This window comes from Rhea americana, unplaced genomic scaffold, assembly GCF_003343005.1.
Source record: "Rhea americana isolate MKP2758 unplaced genomic scaffold, rheAme1 scaffold_128, whole genome shotgun sequence".
NCBI lineage: Eukaryota > Metazoa > Chordata > Aves > Rheiformes > Rheidae > Rhea > Rhea americana.
The window spans coordinates 2,470,495-2,487,639 of NW_028185350.1; the positions used below are offsets into that span (position 1 = coordinate 2,470,495).

The 17,145-nt window shown below is 46.0% G+C and overlaps 3 protein-coding genes across 5 annotated transcripts; 2 read left to right on the plus strand and 1 right to left on the minus strand.

Moving 5' to 3' along the window:
* The first annotated feature begins 6 nt into the window (after positions 1-6).
* Positions 7-6,431, plus strand: SIRT4 (sirtuin 4). 3 transcript variants are annotated; one of them, XM_085326183.1, is made up of 6 exons: positions 7-637; positions 713-1,135; positions 2,222-2,727; positions 3,487-3,781; positions 4,925-5,126; positions 5,649-6,431. In XM_085326183.1, exons 3-5 carry the CDS (start codon positions 2,228-2,230, stop codon positions 5,075-5,077), a joined length of 948 nt encoding a protein of 315 aa, XP_085182309.1. In that variant the 5' UTR covers positions 7-637; positions 713-1,135; positions 2,222-2,227; the 3' UTR covers positions 5,078-5,126; positions 5,649-6,431. The 3 variants fall into 3 exon arrangements, with proteins under 3 accessions (XP_085182309.1, XP_085182310.1, XP_085182308.1); XM_085326184.1 differs by having other exon boundaries at positions 7-1,135; positions 3,487-3,622; XM_085326182.1 differs by having other exon boundaries at positions 7-1,135; positions 2,225-2,727.
* A 944-nt stretch (positions 6,432-7,375) lies between these two features.
* LOC146600120 (uncharacterized) lies at positions 7,376-17,145 on the minus strand. The gene is made up of 6 exons (XM_085326097.1): positions 16,924-17,145; positions 15,951-16,074; positions 9,177-9,334; positions 8,645-8,718; positions 8,206-8,307; positions 7,376-7,596 (listed from the first exon to the last, which is right to left on the minus strand). The coding sequence occupies exons 1-6, from the start codon at positions 17,143-17,145 to the stop codon at positions 7,428-7,430; spliced, it is 849 nt and encodes a 282-aa protein (XP_085182223.1). The 3' UTR covers positions 7,376-7,427.
* Positions 10,642-14,872, plus strand: LOC146600121 (hydroxysteroid 11-beta-dehydrogenase 1-like protein A). Its single transcript, XM_085326096.1, has 6 exons — positions 10,642-10,743; positions 11,684-11,814; positions 12,205-12,316; positions 13,474-13,662; positions 14,151-14,294; positions 14,580-14,872. The coding sequence occupies exons 1-6, from the start codon at positions 10,662-10,664 to the stop codon at positions 14,792-14,794; spliced, it is 873 nt and encodes a 290-aa protein (XP_085182222.1). The 5' UTR covers positions 10,642-10,661; the 3' UTR covers positions 14,795-14,872.

Below are 17,145 nucleotides of genomic sequence, written 5' to 3' on the forward strand. Positions count from 1 at the left end.
TGGGAGCGCGGTGGGAGCGTGGGTGCTCAGCCCCGTCCTGCGCCAGCCTCTCCCTGCAGCACAGTTGCTACCAGCACATTACCACACAGAGCTCTGAAAACACACCAAAACTGTTAAAATCCGCACCAACGACCTAAAGTTGATCCAGACTCACGCGGTGGCAAAGGGCGAAGGTGGCGCCACGCGAGCTTCTCCTTTGCGACTGCAAAATCACGGTGATGCATAAAGCCTCGGGCCGTTCTGTGCTTCAGAGTAACTGCAAAGGCAAGAGAAACGGGGTAAAACGCCGGCAAGGCGGCGAACGAACGGCGAGGGCGATGTGGTGGTGCGCGTGGAAAGCGCTCCGGGTCGTCGGAAAGAGCCCATCGCGTGCGATACGGGTACATACCCGGCGGCAGGCTGCGGCGGGGCAGCCCTCTGCACCTCCCCYGCTAGTCTGTTCCTTAAAAACCACGATTGCCCTGAGAATATCCCCCTCTGCCAGTCAAGTCATGGTTTATCACGTGAATACCAAGACTGGAAGCTGTGCCARTGCCCGGCGCCAACGCCGTCGCCCCCATCGCCCCGGCCACGAGCAGCCACCTGCGCCTCACACACTCCGTTCTTGGAGTTCAGACGGGAACCAGCGGCTGAATAGGTGGGGAAATGGCCCCATTTACACGAGGCCCCGAGAAACGCGGAAAGAAGACAACAAAAAACCCCTTTATTGCAGCTGTTTGCAGGGTCTAGGGAACAAAGTCTCCTGTGGGAACAGCTCGACAAGCTGGCAAAGAGAAACGGCACCGTGTCGGCAACCTGCGGCGCTCCAGCGGGACACGAGCGTGGAGCGGCCACGGGCAGGGAGCGCGGCCGCCCCGGCAGAGCCAGCCCCTGCGAGCTCCTCCTTGTTCCTCCCTCGGCGGGCGGCTCTGGAGCGTTCAGCGTTTTTAAATCTCCCTCTCTAGGGCATTTCCGGGAGGGCGCTCGTCCGTTTTGAAGCACGGGAAGTGTAGTCCTCCTGCTGCGGGCTTTCACTTCGCGGCGCGCCGTTTCGCAGCAAGCTGCGCCGGCGGCAGGCGCTCCGCGCCCCTCGGCCGCGGGGCCGGGCAGCCCGGGACGGCGGGCGGGCCGCGGCCGCTGCATCGTTCTTCTTCCAGTAAGTGCGTTCGGTTTGACTGTTGGCCCTGTTCCCCTGTGTCATTATTGCAGCAAAAGGGACTCGGATGACCTGGTTTTGCCCTGGATTTCTAGCCTGAAACCATTTGTGGAAGCTTGTTTATTACAGACCTTAACCTGGTCAGATCTCTTCCTGTAAAGCGTTTTGGATGTGCATGAAAAATAAACTCTAGCTTAGATCTTGACAGGTATATTTAATGAGTTTATTTTGTAGATTTTGTTTTTTTTTTCTTTCATCTGAGCACCTTCATTTTAAAAGAAGCCTTGTGCTTTGCAAGAAGCGTTCTGTCCTTCGTGAGCCTTTCTCCTGGTCTGTCCTACTTTGCTTCACTTCTCTGCTTTCCAATGTATCTGGAAGTTTTGCTGCTGTGCCTGATACTGCCTTCTCTCTCCTGGGGGCCAGTCCATACTATAGCTGCATTTTGATCCCCTTCAAAACATTTCCTTCTGAGAGCTTTTTTGATGATAAGTGACAGAAGTGGAGAATTTCCATCAGTGAAAGCAATTTAACCACTATTAGACTGGCTTAACAGCCTTTTGGGAGCATCACGACAGATGTTACTCTCAAAGCGTGTTAACATTTCCCAGTAAACTGTGTCCCTTTTAATTAATTCACATGGAAAAATAAACCTCTTCAGGAGGAGGGAGAAGCACAACTAATACTAAACATGAAATCAAAACAACAATCATTGAGAATAAAATGCACTGATTAGATTTAAGAAAAATAATCTGGGACCGTAGAGGAAGTCTGTCCAGACTAAGCCCACATGTGGAGTGTACATTTTGCAAAGAATCAATCTGTTCTGGAAAATGTTGAGATTGCTGCACTGTTGCTTTCCACAACAGAGGCCAAGGACGGGGTAAACAGAAAAGACTGATTTGGGGCAGGCAATGCGTTAAAAGACAGCAGGGCGAGAATCTGCTCAGTGGAGCAACCGGAGGCATCAGCCGGACAATGCCCGCAGGGGCGAGGTGCTTGGTGCTTAATTCCATCCCAAGGAAATGGAATTAAGGACATGCTCTTTGCTTTCTTTTACCCATCCTGTGTTCTGTTCTTCACTTTCAGCAGAACATGTTCTCTGCCAGGAAGTTGTCAGGAGATTGCAGAGCCATCAGACTTCATCCTTTCAGATCCCATGTTGTATCCAGAAGCTCTCCAAACCTGACTTTCGTGCCAGAGTGTCTTCCTCCAGATCCTGCAGCCGTCGAGGAGCTGCAGCACTTTGTTTCTCAGTCCAAGAAGCTGTTTGTAGTGACTGGAGCTGGAGTCTCGACTGAATCGGGGATCCCAGATTACCGCTCCGAAGGTGTCGGGCTCTACGCCAGGACAGACAGGCGGCCCATCCAGCACGCTGAGTTTGTCCGCAGTGCCAGCGCCCGGCAGCGGTACTGGGCAAGGAACTTTGTGGGCTGGCCCCAGTTCTCCTCCCACCAACCCAATGCAGCACACCTGGCGCTAAGAGACTGGGAGAAGCTGGGAAAGCTGCACTGGCTTGTGACCCAGAACGTGGATGCCCTTCACACCAAAGCTGGGAGCCAGCGCATGACAGAATTGCATGGCTGCACGCACAGGTACTCTCCGTAGTCGAGAGGAYGGTTAACGCTCCCGTGTCTTCCTGGGGTTAACAAGAAGCAGRTGCAGCCTTAGCTGCTGAACCAGGAGGCAAAATGTAGATGTGCAGTGTTACTGGAGGTGATATGCTCAACAGTGTTGACTAGGGTAGAGAAAAGGGTCACATGCCAGTGCTGCGCACAGCAGAGCATTTAATAAGCATGAACATCACCCCACTTTTTGGAACACTTTGTGGATCATTTCCCTTAGTGTCTGGGTCAGTCAGAATCTCCCCTTTCCTTGCTAAAGCAAATATCCTTCACTAAGGTGAAGAAAGGGATCCTGAGGGTGTGAGGAGTAATTACCTGGGCTGAGCAGAGTGTGTAGTGCCAGAAAAACATGGAGAGGGCACCACAGTCTGCCTGTGATTGCCCGAAGTTTCCACACAAAAAGGCATAGCCTGACTGCAGGAGAGGAGGCACAGCAGGCTTCAGAGTGTTTCCTCTGGAGCATCCCTGCAAAGCAACAGGTTCTGCAAGTAGGGACCACTAGCTGGGTGGTATGAGGTGGTTTCTTTCAGAGGTGTAACTAATCCACCCCACCCCCAAAGCTCTTAATTTGACTGTCTCAACTAGAGGTAGAAAGACAGTACACTGACCTGTGCTATTTAGTAGAGACCCGTGGATAATAACAGTAGTGCCCATCCAAGCAATAGGCTGCTGGCTCCAGATGCTCAGCTGACTTGAAGCTCTCTGTTAAGCCTTTGCTCTGCATTTCAGAGTTCTCTGCCTGGGCTGTGGAGACCAAACCTTGCGCTCTGAGCTTCAGGAGCACTTTGAAGCTCTGAATCCTACCTGGAAAGCTGAAGCGCTTGGTGTGGCTCCCGATGGGGATGTCTTCCTGACAGATGAGCAGGTGCGTACTTTCCGAGTGCCAGCCTGCAGTAAATGTGGTGGAATCCTGAAGCCTGACGTGACATTCTTTGGAGACACAGTGAGTCGTGAGAAAGTGAATTTTGTGCACCAACGCCTGGCAGAATCAGACTCCATGCTGGTGGCAGGATCCTCCATGCAGGTAACCAGACGTTCCTCCCATACTGGGTTCTCTTTCTATGCTACTCTGCATTGGTCTCACAACATGGGACTGCTGTTTGCTGACATGTTGATCTACAGCCTCCCCAGAGCTTCCTGCTATTTTATTTTTACTGTCCTTGGAATCTGGCTTCACAGTTGCCCTGTTCGGGCTTCCCTGTCACTCCAACATCAGTGTCCTTGAAGCTGCTATAAATAACTCCATTCACACATTCTGACCTCTCCCTGCAATCCTCTCTATCACTGTACAGGTTCACAGTTGCCTGTAGAGCCAGGATACCTGACACAGTCCAGTGCTGCAGACACCACCACCCCACATTTCTCTGCTTGAGCTTTTAGCCTTTGGCAGCTTCTTAGGCCTCATGACACACTGTGTGAAATACCAGATTTTAGGACCTCTAATTCCTAACTAAATTGCTGAAGAAGACAACAGAAAATCTCTGCTTGCCACTTACGACTGTCCTTTGTTTCAYAATCTTTCCCCTTAGCCATATATTATCTATAAGATAAGGTGGTCTAGAAACCCCTACTGTTTAACCTGGGAAAGTTTCTGGAACGGAGTTTGCATGATTGATATTTTTCGGAAGCAAGGTTCTGCTGCAAAATGTTAATGTACATTAAGAAAAACTACTCTGAAGCCTCCCAGAACAAGATAAAACCAAGGCTGTCCTGTTGTGAGTCTCTTGGCTTCAGGATACTGGGGTACAAATTCCTTGAACCTGCACTTTTGAGCTCATAATCCTTTGTACAGGAATGATGGAAATGCCTCTGGTTCATTCTTGTACTTCCTAAGCTGGACCATGTGAGAACCATCAAAGTAGAAGCATTTAAGTAGCTATGGTAACTAACAAAAACTGGTGCAGAGATTTGCTGAAAGACAAGGACATTTYCCTTCAACGTATGTATTTTCTGTGGTAAGACCCTTTGCTGACACAGGTTAAAAGCTGTTTTCTGTGCACGCCTGAATAAAGAAATTTCCTGCTTGAATCAAGTGCAGTCACATAACACAGCGCGTACCTACTGCCTCTCTCTGCACTACGAGCAACAATCGTGCTCTCAATATTCCTTTCTGTAGCTTTTCTTTTGTCTAATCCGTGGCTCATTTTGTCTCTTGGTCTTTGTGCAGGTATACTCTGGTTACAGATTTGCTCTTGCTGCCCGGGAGAAGCAGCTGCCAATTGTGATACTTAACATTGGGCCGACTAGGTTAGATCATTTTGCATCCCTGATACTCAATTCCCGCTGTGGGGAGCTGCTGCCTTTGATTGATGCACACTGACCCAACAAGCTGAGGATCAGTGGCTATCGAGGAGTGAAATTTCTACAAGGTGAGCACCTGCCCAGCTCAGTCACCTGCTAAGGTAAAGAGCTTGCCCCTGTGGAGCAATCCTGCCAGGAAAGACTGAGATGTGCTGACTGAAAATATGTTCTGATAACGTGCACCAAAACCTGGCTGTCAGTCTTCATCTGTAACTGGTACACTCTGGTGGGCCACAATGCTACTTCCTATGATCATAAACAAAAAGTGTATTGATTAYTTGGGTACAAACACAAAAAATAGGCGAGGGAAGCCAGAAAACTCGGCAGCATTGCGCTCCCATCCGTTTGTCACAATCAGAAAACTCCATGCAATACGCTGCAGGTGCCAAGTGCCCAGTCAGCACTATTAACAGTACATGCTACAATCTTCCTTTGTAATACAGAGATTCATTAAGATCTGTTAAGTCGCCGTGGCTCTTACTGATGATTTGAAAGTTGTGCCTGGTTGAATTAATCCAGCTAATCAAAGCACTGCTGCGTAAAATAACCAATTCTATCTATAAAGCAGCTTCTTCCTTCTACTCCTTCAGGACTGCTAATCTCAAAAGCGGACGTACTTCAGCCGAAGAGGCAGCCGTGAGACTCGATGCATGAGCCCCTGAGGAGACCAGGAGAGGGCAGCACGCCTCGTACCTCCCAACCTGGCCAGTTTTCTGCACTGAAATCATCCCCACGTATCGGGGAACAGAGGGATGATGAAAAAACTTCTCACTTTCTTTTCTTCCTTACCCTGCTATTGTAAACAGTGTCTTTTCTTTGCCTCGACTGGGAGAGGATGATCAGAATTCTGAATCTGCAACAATAGATTTCGTATASTTGTGCCAAGAAAAGAACGAAGGATGGAGAGTTTGTGTAACTTGACAAGTTAGAGTAGCAGAGGAGGGCGATGCCACCACCCTGTCAGCTTGGGGAGCCACTGACACTATCAGGAGACTGCGGAGAGCAAAAGGAGGTAAGACGACCAGCAGCTGGCTTTGACTTGGGAGGAGATTGTAATAGAAAACATGGTTCAAAAGAGAAGCTGAACAAGAACACTACTCTTCTAAGAGATGATTGGAAAGCACAGAATACAAGCTGATGTCTTTCAGCAAGGACGGGAAGAAGCACTTGTCCGCACTGTTAGTTGGCCAATTAAGCTAGTTACTATCTGAACTCTTTAAAAATAATATATTATTGAGCAGCCAGAGGAGTTTCKCGTAGCTAATCTGACCAAAGCTGCTTCTGGTGTGGCTGCTACATTTTTCTAGAATGCACTTTTGAAGATGTTATTAATGAATATTTCAATGGTGAAATAAAATTGTTTACAAAATTGATAGTATTTACACTGTAATTTCCTCTCCCTCGTATGATGTATTCAAATACAGCTTCAATAGCCAGTTTAGATTCATTTGTTCCATTGCAAAAATGCAGGATGTAATTACCAGCATTTGATGAATTAAGAGTAATACAAGTAAATCTGTACAACAGGTCTCCCTCACGAGGAAATCWCAAGCTATTCACAGGTGTAATTTTCCACACTCCTTACAGCAGATCCATTACTATTGGGTAACCATGTTTTGTTGAGCCTTACGGTGGTACCATAAGATATATTAAACCATGTGTGGATTATAGGACATAATTTTGCCCAGATTGGAACATTACTTTTTTGAAATGACCTTCAGCATGAATCTGCCACTGCTCCTGGCTATGAAGGAGTTTAATTGTTATTTTCCATTTAGCAAATTAAAGTCTCCCAGTCCTACTCTCCACATAACATGTCCTGTATTAATATATTGATAAAAACTAACTAATCGTTGGAATCAAGGATGCCAGAGTCATTTGCTAAAAGAGCAAGTAAGCAAGCAGTGAGAACCGACCACATGATACAATGTTCTTTTCCGCTTTGTTGTTGCTTCATATCCATGCCAGGCAGGAGCAAGTAAAGCACAGGCCTTAAAGGATACTTACATTGCAAGATCTCCACAGAAGGTGGAAAGAGTTAGATACTTGTGTATGTTTCAAGATTTGTACATAATGGGCCAGGGGAAATGATGCTCCACTTAGAAGGCAATACTTGTGTTAAATTCACATCCCCAACTTGCACATTGCTCCCATTTTAGGAAGGTCCCACTTTCCAATGAGCTAGATACCTGCTGTTCAGTGGTGAAGAAAGCTCATTGATGTCACTCCATCTCTAGCCTAATTCAACTGCCCTGCTAACCAAAGCTTTTGCGGTGATCATTGCCAAGGCATAGCAGAGGCTCCACACACAACCACAGACCTTGCACGGACAGTTTATTCACATAGGTCTTTGATGTAAGATGAGACATTTATGCCCCGTTAGAAGAAGAACTGGGGCCAGGTTTCTCACTATCCACTTCATCTTCTGTGCCACCTTGAAACTTGCATGGCATAGGTGTGCTAAGCACAGAGGCTGCAGGTTTAGTGCCGGGAGAGTCAGCATTTTGGGGAGAAGGCATGGGAGCATTGCCAAGCAATCTAGAACAAGAAAACATTTCCAGTGATCATTTGGCACTAGCAACGTTGACAGGTTACTAAACCTCCCACACCTATCCCTGCCTCTTCTCCAGTTCAGCAACAGAGCATCTGTGAGAGGAATCAAGGCATCTCTTCAGTATCACTGATAAATGAGCTATGTTACCCTAACCCTCCACTGATTATACTATATACTTGTAAGTCAGTAGGAACAGCATCATTTTTTGTAAATTCCTGTGCATGGTTTATAACTATATGTTAACGAGCAAATATATAATCAGTACATGAAGCTGAGATGACAAAGTTCCTTTTTTTTCTCTGCTAAGCTGATCCAGCACCACTAAAATGTGAGCTCGACTTCTCTTAGAGCAGCATCAGAGCACTTTAACACGTTTCCCCAGACACCAAGGCAGTAAGTTCACCAAACTAGGAAATGCCACAGAAAGCCTAAATAAAGTTTCTACACCAAAAGCCCATTTGCATTACTGTTAACACAGACTGACACCTTCCCTGCCACCCCTTTGGGAYTGTTTGGGTAGCAATATGCAATGCAGAGAGACAGCAGCTATCAGAAGCTGGCTATGCCACTGTAGATAACCAGCAAAGACCTACCTTGAGAAGTTGGTGTGTCTCAACTTATTCATGCAGTTACCAGCCTGGAGGGAGTTATAAAAACCTCCAGGGTTGAGCACTATAGGACGCAAATCAGCCATGCTGTGGGAAGACAACAAACTCAGTAAGAGAACTGCCTTAGTGTTCAGCCTTATTCTCTCAGCCTGATCAGAATTTACAAAAGCAGGTGTGAAAGCAGGGAGGAGGGCAGAAATAATTACTCTAAGAGACTAAACAAAAAGAAAGTAATCCTCATGTTATTGGCTGAAACTAACAGAAGAGGAGGAAAAAAAAGGGAGGGGGGAGTGTTATAGAGCCCAGGCCATTTCTTTCTTTCCCATCACCACGGAGAAAACAGGGATCCTTCCCATCTACCTTGCCAGCTTTATTCCAGCCTTGCTCATTCCCCCCTCCCTGCCATGCTTCAATTCGTTCCTACCTTTTCTGGCTTATCGTTGATATACCAGCCCACTGCTGCTTCAGGTCAGGGCTTGAAGTTGCAGTTCTGTCCACCTGGTGGTTTGTAAAAGCACATTCTCAACAACAGCACAAAGCCTTGGGGGTTTTTGTTTGTTTTGTTTGGTTTTACCATGAAGATAGCTGAGCCAACTGCTAATGTCCCCCCCCTTTTTCTTCTTTTTTTTTCCTTTCTTATAGCTGTTCCTACTAAGACATTTTCCTGAGGTCTGGATAGAGGTACTGCAAGTGCCTTATAATGCATACTTCTGCCTCTCCCCTCTAAGGGCCTGGAATTACCCRGAGCAAACAAAAGCTACCTCGTATTTGGCAAGCCTTGTCTCCAACTGTGGGAAAATCCTCAGAGCAAACAGTCCTGCAGCCTAAGACGCTTCATGGACTGTGCTCCAGTGAAGGCAGTGCACAGTGCAGAGGGSCTGGAGGACTTGTACCTAGCAGATATGGTGCAAGAGCAGCCTCCCACGTCTAGAGTCAGATTGCTCCTACAGACAAACCTGCTTATTCAYGACTTCTGGAAAAGGACCAAAGACCCTGGGCATGGTGAACTTGGGAGTTTCAGGAATCTTGGAGTGAAAGGGGCTAAATCCACCTTCTAAAGGCTTCTTCTTTCCATGTAACTGCCTTGCACGTCGTCCTTTCCCCGTCTTTGCAGCTGTAAGGAGAAAAAAAAAATAAAGCAAAATAAAAAAGGGTCATTTTGCACCAATGCCAAGTGACAGTTTGGCTCCTTCAGTCTGCTCCTTCTGTCTTCCTCTCACATGACCTCTCCTAGGGCATCCCCAGTTAACAGTAACTGAAAACTCCAGTTCTGGGGGGCTGTCTGAAGTTACTGGGAAACAAATAAGAAGGGTCTCAGCTAAGTCCCTGAAATCAGTGTTTCTTATCACCACAAGCAGCCACCCTCCCAAATATCTTGATGCAGGAGTTCTGAAATCTGAATTAACTCGGCCTTTGCAGCTGTGCTTTTAGATTATAGAAGAGATAATGGTGAGAGGGTATTTTGCCTCTCCAGGCCTGGCCATTTCCATCATAGATCTGTGAAAATATTATCTTTCAAATGCCAGATTTCTCCTGGYTGATGCTTTCTAGCTGAAGGGGCAGGAAATTCTGGTATACAGGCTTTTAAAACAGCTTTGATTTTTCTGGTTACAGTCTAACAAGTGATGATCTCTTGGAATTAAAACTCAAAGAATCCTTTCCCTGCTGTCCTACTGCTTMTGTGAGCTTTTCTATCTGCAAGAGCCCCCAGTGCAGGCTGCACAGCTGAGTGGTCTGTCACCTGTGCACCCAAGTCCTCACAGAGCAGGAGATCACRCAGGGGACACAGACGGACAATCAGAAATTCCTACCTGCTCACCCTGACAGTATCGTCAGCTGAGCTGATAACAATTACTAAGGCTAAAAATAAAGGAGAGAAAAAAGAAAAAGGAAAAGCATTGTGTATTTGAGGAGCTCATAGTATAGAGTGTGACTTAGACTACAGGTGAGCAGTTTTGAGTGAACGACCCAAGTGAGTTGCTTGCCCTTGYAGAGACCCAGACAATATGTGCAGCTTCAACATATGCAAATTAGAAAAGGCATTTTTGCTAATAAGACAGCATTCCTGGGACCCTGTTATTCCGTTACCAGAAGCAGCTTGCAAAAAAGAAATGTATAGGAAGATTCAGACACATTTCTGCATTCAAATTTCCAGTGTGATTCCATGAGCTCATACTGGTAAGGGCCAAGGAGAAGAAAATCCAGCTGGACTCTGGAACTCTCAAAACTGAACTTCTGCAATGATTCAATCTCTGACCCAGAGTTCACAATCCAATAAAAACTGCTGATGGGAGGGGGAGAGTGCTTAGCTCCTAACTCAGCTAGGAGTCAGGACACAAGCATGACAGAGGCAGATAACGACACTCCCCTGTTTATCACTTGGCACAACGGAGTTTGCTGGGTTTAAAGATTGACTCCTGTATGTGTGCATAAAACCAACCATGGCTGCAGTCAGACTCTTCGTCTCCCTCCTTATCTGCCTGTGCACCTACTACTTCTACAATGAAGAAACTGTATCTGCAGGTAAGGAAAGCTGGAGGCTCCTCAGGAAACTGAGGACAACATACAAGTGGGATAGTGGGATTGGAGCTGCCTTCCCACTGTGAGGCTTTTATTGCTTGGGGGGTAAAGCATTAAACTCAGGACAGAAATGAATGCTTTTTGATGCATTATCACTGCTTAGTATGAAGAGCACTAATAACCTCCATTTACTGACTTGCTCACAGCCAAACGGGTAGAAGACGCTTCCTAAAGCAATACCAGATTTATAGTGATTGTCCCTTTCAGTCAGAGGGAAAGTTGAAGGAGAAAGGGTTAAAAGGGTTGCCGAAACATGGAATTTGTGGCTCATTTCCTAGATTTTCCAGCTGGTTCTCGTAAGTTCCAGTGATGCCCTTCAAAATGCAAGAGAAACAGTGTCTTGAAAAGAAACTGAATATGCCTCTCCTATGGAGACCTGCAGTTGAAGCAAGTGTTTTCTGCCTCAGTTGTGATAAAAAATGGTCGTTTATTCTCTATCCAGCAGTAAAACAGTTGGTCTCAGGTAATACCTTCTAAAAAACAGCCCACAGACAGCCACCTTTCTGGTGCTCGCCCTGAGCTCCATCTGCAGACTAGGAATTCCAACTACATTTAACTCTTTACTGAAGTAGTCTACTAAACAGTCTTAGGTTGTTACCAAAACTACAATACCACTGCTTCACTGTTACAAAAATAAGTTAGCGCTTGCATGCAGTAGTTGGCAGATACGAATAGTCTCAGCCGTTCGGAGGAAGGGATGCACAGTTACACATAACGCACAGATGAGCAATCTTTTGCCCTCCTACTATGGCACACACTATTGGGATGCAGAGAAACTGGAGTCAGCAGTGGTTGCCTTGCAGCAGCAGCGCTACTGCTTGGTGTACTGGGGAAGAGAGAAATACTCCCTGCTAACAGCCTTTTACCCACCTTCCCCACACAGATATGGTGCGAGGGAAGCGTGTGCTAGTCACAGGCTCAAGCACAGGGATCGGGGAACAAATAGCCTATGAGTTTTCTCGACTGGGAGCCCATGTGATCCTCACCGCCAGGAGGGAAGAGCAGCTCAAGCAGGTAAGGATGCAAGACAGCAATTAAATCAACAGAACATTTAGGGTCTCTCTAAACACAAGCGCGCAGTTCAGCTCCGTGGGGCACAGACAACTAAGAATCTAAGCATTTGCTCAGCAAGCTCTCACATCTAGGCAGTCAGGTTCAGGGCTTGTCCTTACACACACACACCGCTGCAAGCCATTGCCTCTGTCCCCTACCTTGTAGCGTTCTCCAGCTACAYTCAGTTCTGTCTGTCCACATCACGTTAAAAACACCTCCTCTATTTATTAAGCTAGGACAAACTAAGACTGCGCACTCTCCTCCCTGCTGCAGATAACTGCTGTACGAACAGCTGCCGTAGAAACACCGTATTTGTACACAGTAGTACCGAGCCTGCTCTTTTCTCTCCAGGTGGCAAAGAAGTGTCAGGCCCTGGGAGCAAGTTCTGCCAGGCACATCGTAGCAGACATGAGCAATCTGACTGCAGCCCAGAAGGTCATTGAAGATGTTGGAGACAAGCCGGGTAAAGCTTTTACCTTTCAATACTCGGCAAACAGTAACTGGTCTCCCAAAATTACCAAGGAAAAGGTATTCTGGGTAGCCTAGTTCTGATCTCCATACTGTCTCTGTCTTTCCAAGGGCCACTCTCCAAAATAAGGAAGTAGTATAGAGAGGGTGACCTAAGAGACATGTAAGGGTTCCCATTCCTGTGGTAATAGGAAGAACCTTAACGTGCCAGCAGCAGATCCAGCCATGCAGACCGGGAACACAGCAGTCAGTAGAGCTCTCCCTTTAGTAACTGGTTATTTTGACTTGTACCAACAGAGCAGAGTAACTGTTTTTTTTTCTGCACATCGCAGACTTCTCTGTGCTTAGCAGCGTTATTCCCAAAGTACATCTTGGTGGGCTACAGGATATTTTTGGTGGAAAGGATAAACAGCTATTATTGAATTTGCTTGCTGAACGTTAGGCCCTTATAGAAGGGTTTTGCTTAATCAGCAAATCCCATTCYTCCCTCATCAGCACACTCTGTGTCAGTAAGCACTGTCCATCACACTGGGGCTCGTGGATGGTGTCCAAGGAGCTGCAGGCAAGTCACACATGCCATGGGAGCTTGTCAGCCAAGGCAGTGAGGAGGGGTGGTTGCAGTTAGAGCACAGAAAGCCTCCAGCAGTCTGCAGAGAAGAGAGAGAAGCAGGGAAAGCACACCTGCAACAGCTGGCACGTGAACCGCATAGGATCCAAGTCAGTTCTCGGTAAGGACCTTGACCCCAAGACGTCAAACTGCAAGAACACGGCCAGTGGTGCATGGGGATAATTAGGTGTCTACCTTCTGTATAGGCCTATATACACCTCCTACATGTCCTGGGAAACAAAAACCAGGCATCAGCTTGGAGTCAGGGCAGCAAGTATCAGATAGGGAGCTCAGTTCCTCTCCTAAAGCCAGGATCAAAATCCCCATAATTTAACAGTAGTAAGTTCTAGCTATGATAAACAGTCAAAGAAATATTTTTGATTAAATGGGAAGGGTTTGCCATACAGTCTACTGGATTCATTGTTAAAAGCTGATTCACGAACAGAGAATAGCTGCTATGTTGATGAACAAGCCCATACTTCATCTACACCAGCCCAGGAACTGAGCCACACATTTCTCATGAATCCATGTTTTGTCTTTCTCAGGGGGTCTTGACTACTTGGTTTTGAACCATGTGGGAGGAAGCAGTCCGTTTGGCCCTTTCAAAGGGGACATGACAGCAGTGATTAGCTCCATCACCATCAACTTCCTGAGTTACRTCCAGCTGACCACATCAGCACTGACCATGCTGCGGGAGTCTCAGGGCAGCATCATTGTCGTATCCTCCCTGAGCGGTAAGGAAGGGTCGTCCTGTTCACCCTACTCTCTTCCGAGTCCAGCCAGTCATAAATGCTGGAATTATCTTCATTGCTTTACAGAAAAAAAAWYCMAWWMYTTTTTTTTCTCCTGCCTGTTATGGAACTACTTTGTGAATGCTTTCAAACCTCCTCCAAATCAGCCTTACAAAGCACTCCTTTAAAACTGATCTGCTACCTGCCTGACACACAACACCTCTCTGTGACCCATTCTCAAAACTGATTAGAAGCGAAGTGCTACAAAAAAAACTCTTGTGCACACAAAGTTATTATACCTCATAAAAGATAATTATTTTTCTTGAGTTTGTCATTTATACTAATAAARGCCACAAGCAGCATTTAAAATTGGATCACTAATGAGGGGCCAGTGCATCCTCCAACTTTCAGTGCATGTTCTTGTCCATAAGCACTTTCTCAATGACCTTGGGCAAATGTCTCAGTAATTCCTGTTGGTCTGTTCCCCTCAGGTCGCATAGGATCCCCTTTCACCCTAGCATACAATGCAGCCAAGTTTGCTTTGGAGGGATTCTACAGCTCTCTACGCAGGGAACTTCGCCTCCAGCAGACCAACCTCTCTGTCACAATTGCTGTGCTGGGATATATCAATACAGGTAAAACAAACAAACAAACAAAACAAACCACTCCTCATATCCTAAATATCACAGCTTTTTACTAGGTAATGATATGATCCTTTAGCTGTGACATGAAAATGAAACCCTCGGGGGGGGGGGGGGTAAGGGCAGGCTGCAGATTCAGTGCATGGTAATCTATGAACCAAAAAAACTGGCAGCTGATAATTGAGGGAACAGCATAGTGCTGCCCTGGTACTTGGGATCCTCCTATTAAAGGACAGACAGTGAAGACCCTTAGTCTGATTATTGTTCCTTTTACTCTAGATAATGCTGTGGAAAAGGTTGGTGATAAAATCAGAATGGCTGCATATCCAAAGGAAGAGTGTGCTCAAGAAATAGTTAAAGCAGGTGTGCTGCGACAGCCAGAGGTCTTCTATCCATACTGGAGATTAAAACCTCTGCTGCTGTTCAAAGAATGGATGCCAGGCCTGATAGAAACACTGCTGGACAAATTCTACATCCTGGATAATATCCTCTAGATTTCTAAGCAGTTTAATTCCACAAGAATACAATTAAAATCTGGTTCCAAAGCAGCCAGGTCTGCTGAGGTGCTGCAATCCAGTTGGTGTTGGACTTATTTCCCCACGTCCTTCAGAATGACTGTTTACTGAATTAGGATGTCCTCAAATCCAATGTAATCCAACACAACTTTGATAGTACATCCTCTGAACGTTAACCCCTCACCTCAGAGCCTCCTCTAGAAACTCTATGCAATGTCAAGGGCATGGCCCCATCAAGTCTTTTTTTGTCATTACTATTATCACTAAGGAGTTTGGAACTGTAAAGACTTCTGGCTGGACTAAAACCTTTTGCCTTTTCGTTGCTCCAAAATTGAGGGAAATACTCCTCTTCTCTCATTTCTGTCCTTTTCCCATGGATTTTTGAAGATCCTCTCCTGTTATTCAGTGAGCAGAAATGACAGAAAATAAGAGACTTGGAGAATATAAGGGAGGAGATGCATGAGTAACTAATATCCAGCCTTTCTGAAGCAAATTTTACTGACAGTTTTACACAAATAGCACACACAGAACAAAACTAAAATGCAGCCAGTCTCAAAGGCAAGAGGATAGCCACACTGTGGATCCAAAGCAAAGAGAAAACCTGTTGGCAGTGTTGCCCAGAGTACAGGATACTAGACTTGGAAGGACAAGACCAGGCTGAATTCCCAATTCTTTGATCAATTCAGAAGTTACACCGACACTCAGAAAGCCACTGTGTTTCTCTACGTCTGTTTTCCTTAAGGTAACAGATGTTATATGTGGCTTACGCCTTTTTTAAGGCATTCTGAGGTCTACAGAGAAAAAGATCACAGATAAATAACTTTACTATAATCTYCAAGATCCTCCCTGAGTGACCAAGAAAATAAAAACTACTTTAGGAAGGTGAAGGTAGAGTCAAGCCAACTGGGACTTAAACCACTGTTCCAGATATAGATGATATCTGCAAGTTTGTGTACAACTCTCTGCCTTCTCCTTTCCCACTAGGGAAAGATATCCAATTACAACATTCTGATTTTTTTTTCTTCTGTGCCACTAGTCAGACAGCAGCAGATAAGGAGAGCTGAGTCTGAGAGAACAGTAAGGATGCCTAGTATTGGTTTCCAGGCCTAAATGAAAACTAAAACACAGTCATTACCTCGAGCATAGTTGTTTGCTCTCTGCATGTCTCGTCTCAGCTGGGATACTTTTTCTTGCATCTCGGCGATGCCCACATAGTTACAGTAATTCAGTTCTCCTTGCAGAGTCCTAAAAACCTTGGCCTACAAAACAATAGGGAAAAGGAAGACAAGACGCTGAAAGCTCACTTTTGCAACGCAGGCCCACAAAGTCACCGTCCCTCCAGCATTTCAGATGCCAGCTGTGATGACCATGGTGCCACTCATGGCTTCAGAGCTCCCATGCTCTCTAAGCACAGGGATACACAAGCAGAATGAGTTGGTGCCCTCAACCTATCCACTTTATGTGCCTGGGGAATGCTAGCATATCCCACATCCCAGAGACCAGGAGTATCTATACCACTCATCTCAAACCCAGAGAACTCCTGCTGCAGGGAAAAACGTATGCCAAGAGCTTCCAAAACACTTTCAGCTGCAACCCAGCTCTCCTTCTTGCTGATAACAAGATAGCTCAAAACCAGTGTTTTTTTTTTTCTATACAGTGATGGCATTTTGCATTTATCTCTACAATGGGATTTATCATTTATCACTATAAAGGGATTTCAGTAACACTTACATCTACTTAGGACCTTTACTGCTCTACAAACAATAATCTTGGAATCAAGGGCAGTGTGCAAGGACTAGAGACCTGATCTAGCACTTCCCACTCTAGAGATGATTCATCTTTGCAATATGATGGGACTGCATGCAGGATCCTCCAGATTTCTGTGGAGGAAAATCCTGAGGGAGCTCAATGTTTCCAGAAAATTTATGTGCACAAACACCTGAGGAAAAATGGGAATGGAGTAACAGGACAACGCTAGGAATCAATATGCTTCTAAAATGGAAAACCTGATTGTGAGACTTTCTTTATAAATGTAATTTCCCCTTCTCATTATCACCCTAATGGCTTCAAGGATCTCAGGATCTTGAGCAGAGAGGCATCGTGAGTACCTTTAAAAAAGATATCAAGCCAGCTTCTTCCTTCTCCATCTGTTTCTGCTTTCTCACGGCCCTCTCGCAGATCCCTGGGTTCTGCTCCATGTTTGAGAACAGCTCATGCAGGCACTGCTGAGTGTAGGACACAGACTGCTCCTCAAAGTCCTCTATGGAAATCAGCTTGCAGAACGCCATGTTGAGGGGATACTCGTTGTCAAACTCATCCAGGGTCTCCAT

Coding starts and splice junctions, on each gene's coding strand:
- SIRT4 (XM_085326182.1), top strand. CDS start 2,228: ATGTTCTCTGCCAGGAAGTTGTCAGGAGATTGCAGAGCCATCAGACTT. Junction 2,728..3,486: donor TTGCATGGCTGCACGCACAG/GTACTCTCCGTA, acceptor TCTGCATTTCAG/AGTTCTCTGCCTGGGCTGTG. Junction 3,782..4,924: donor TGGCAGGATCCTCCATGCAG/GTAACCAGACGT, acceptor GTCTTTGTGCAG/GTATACTCTGGTTACAGATT.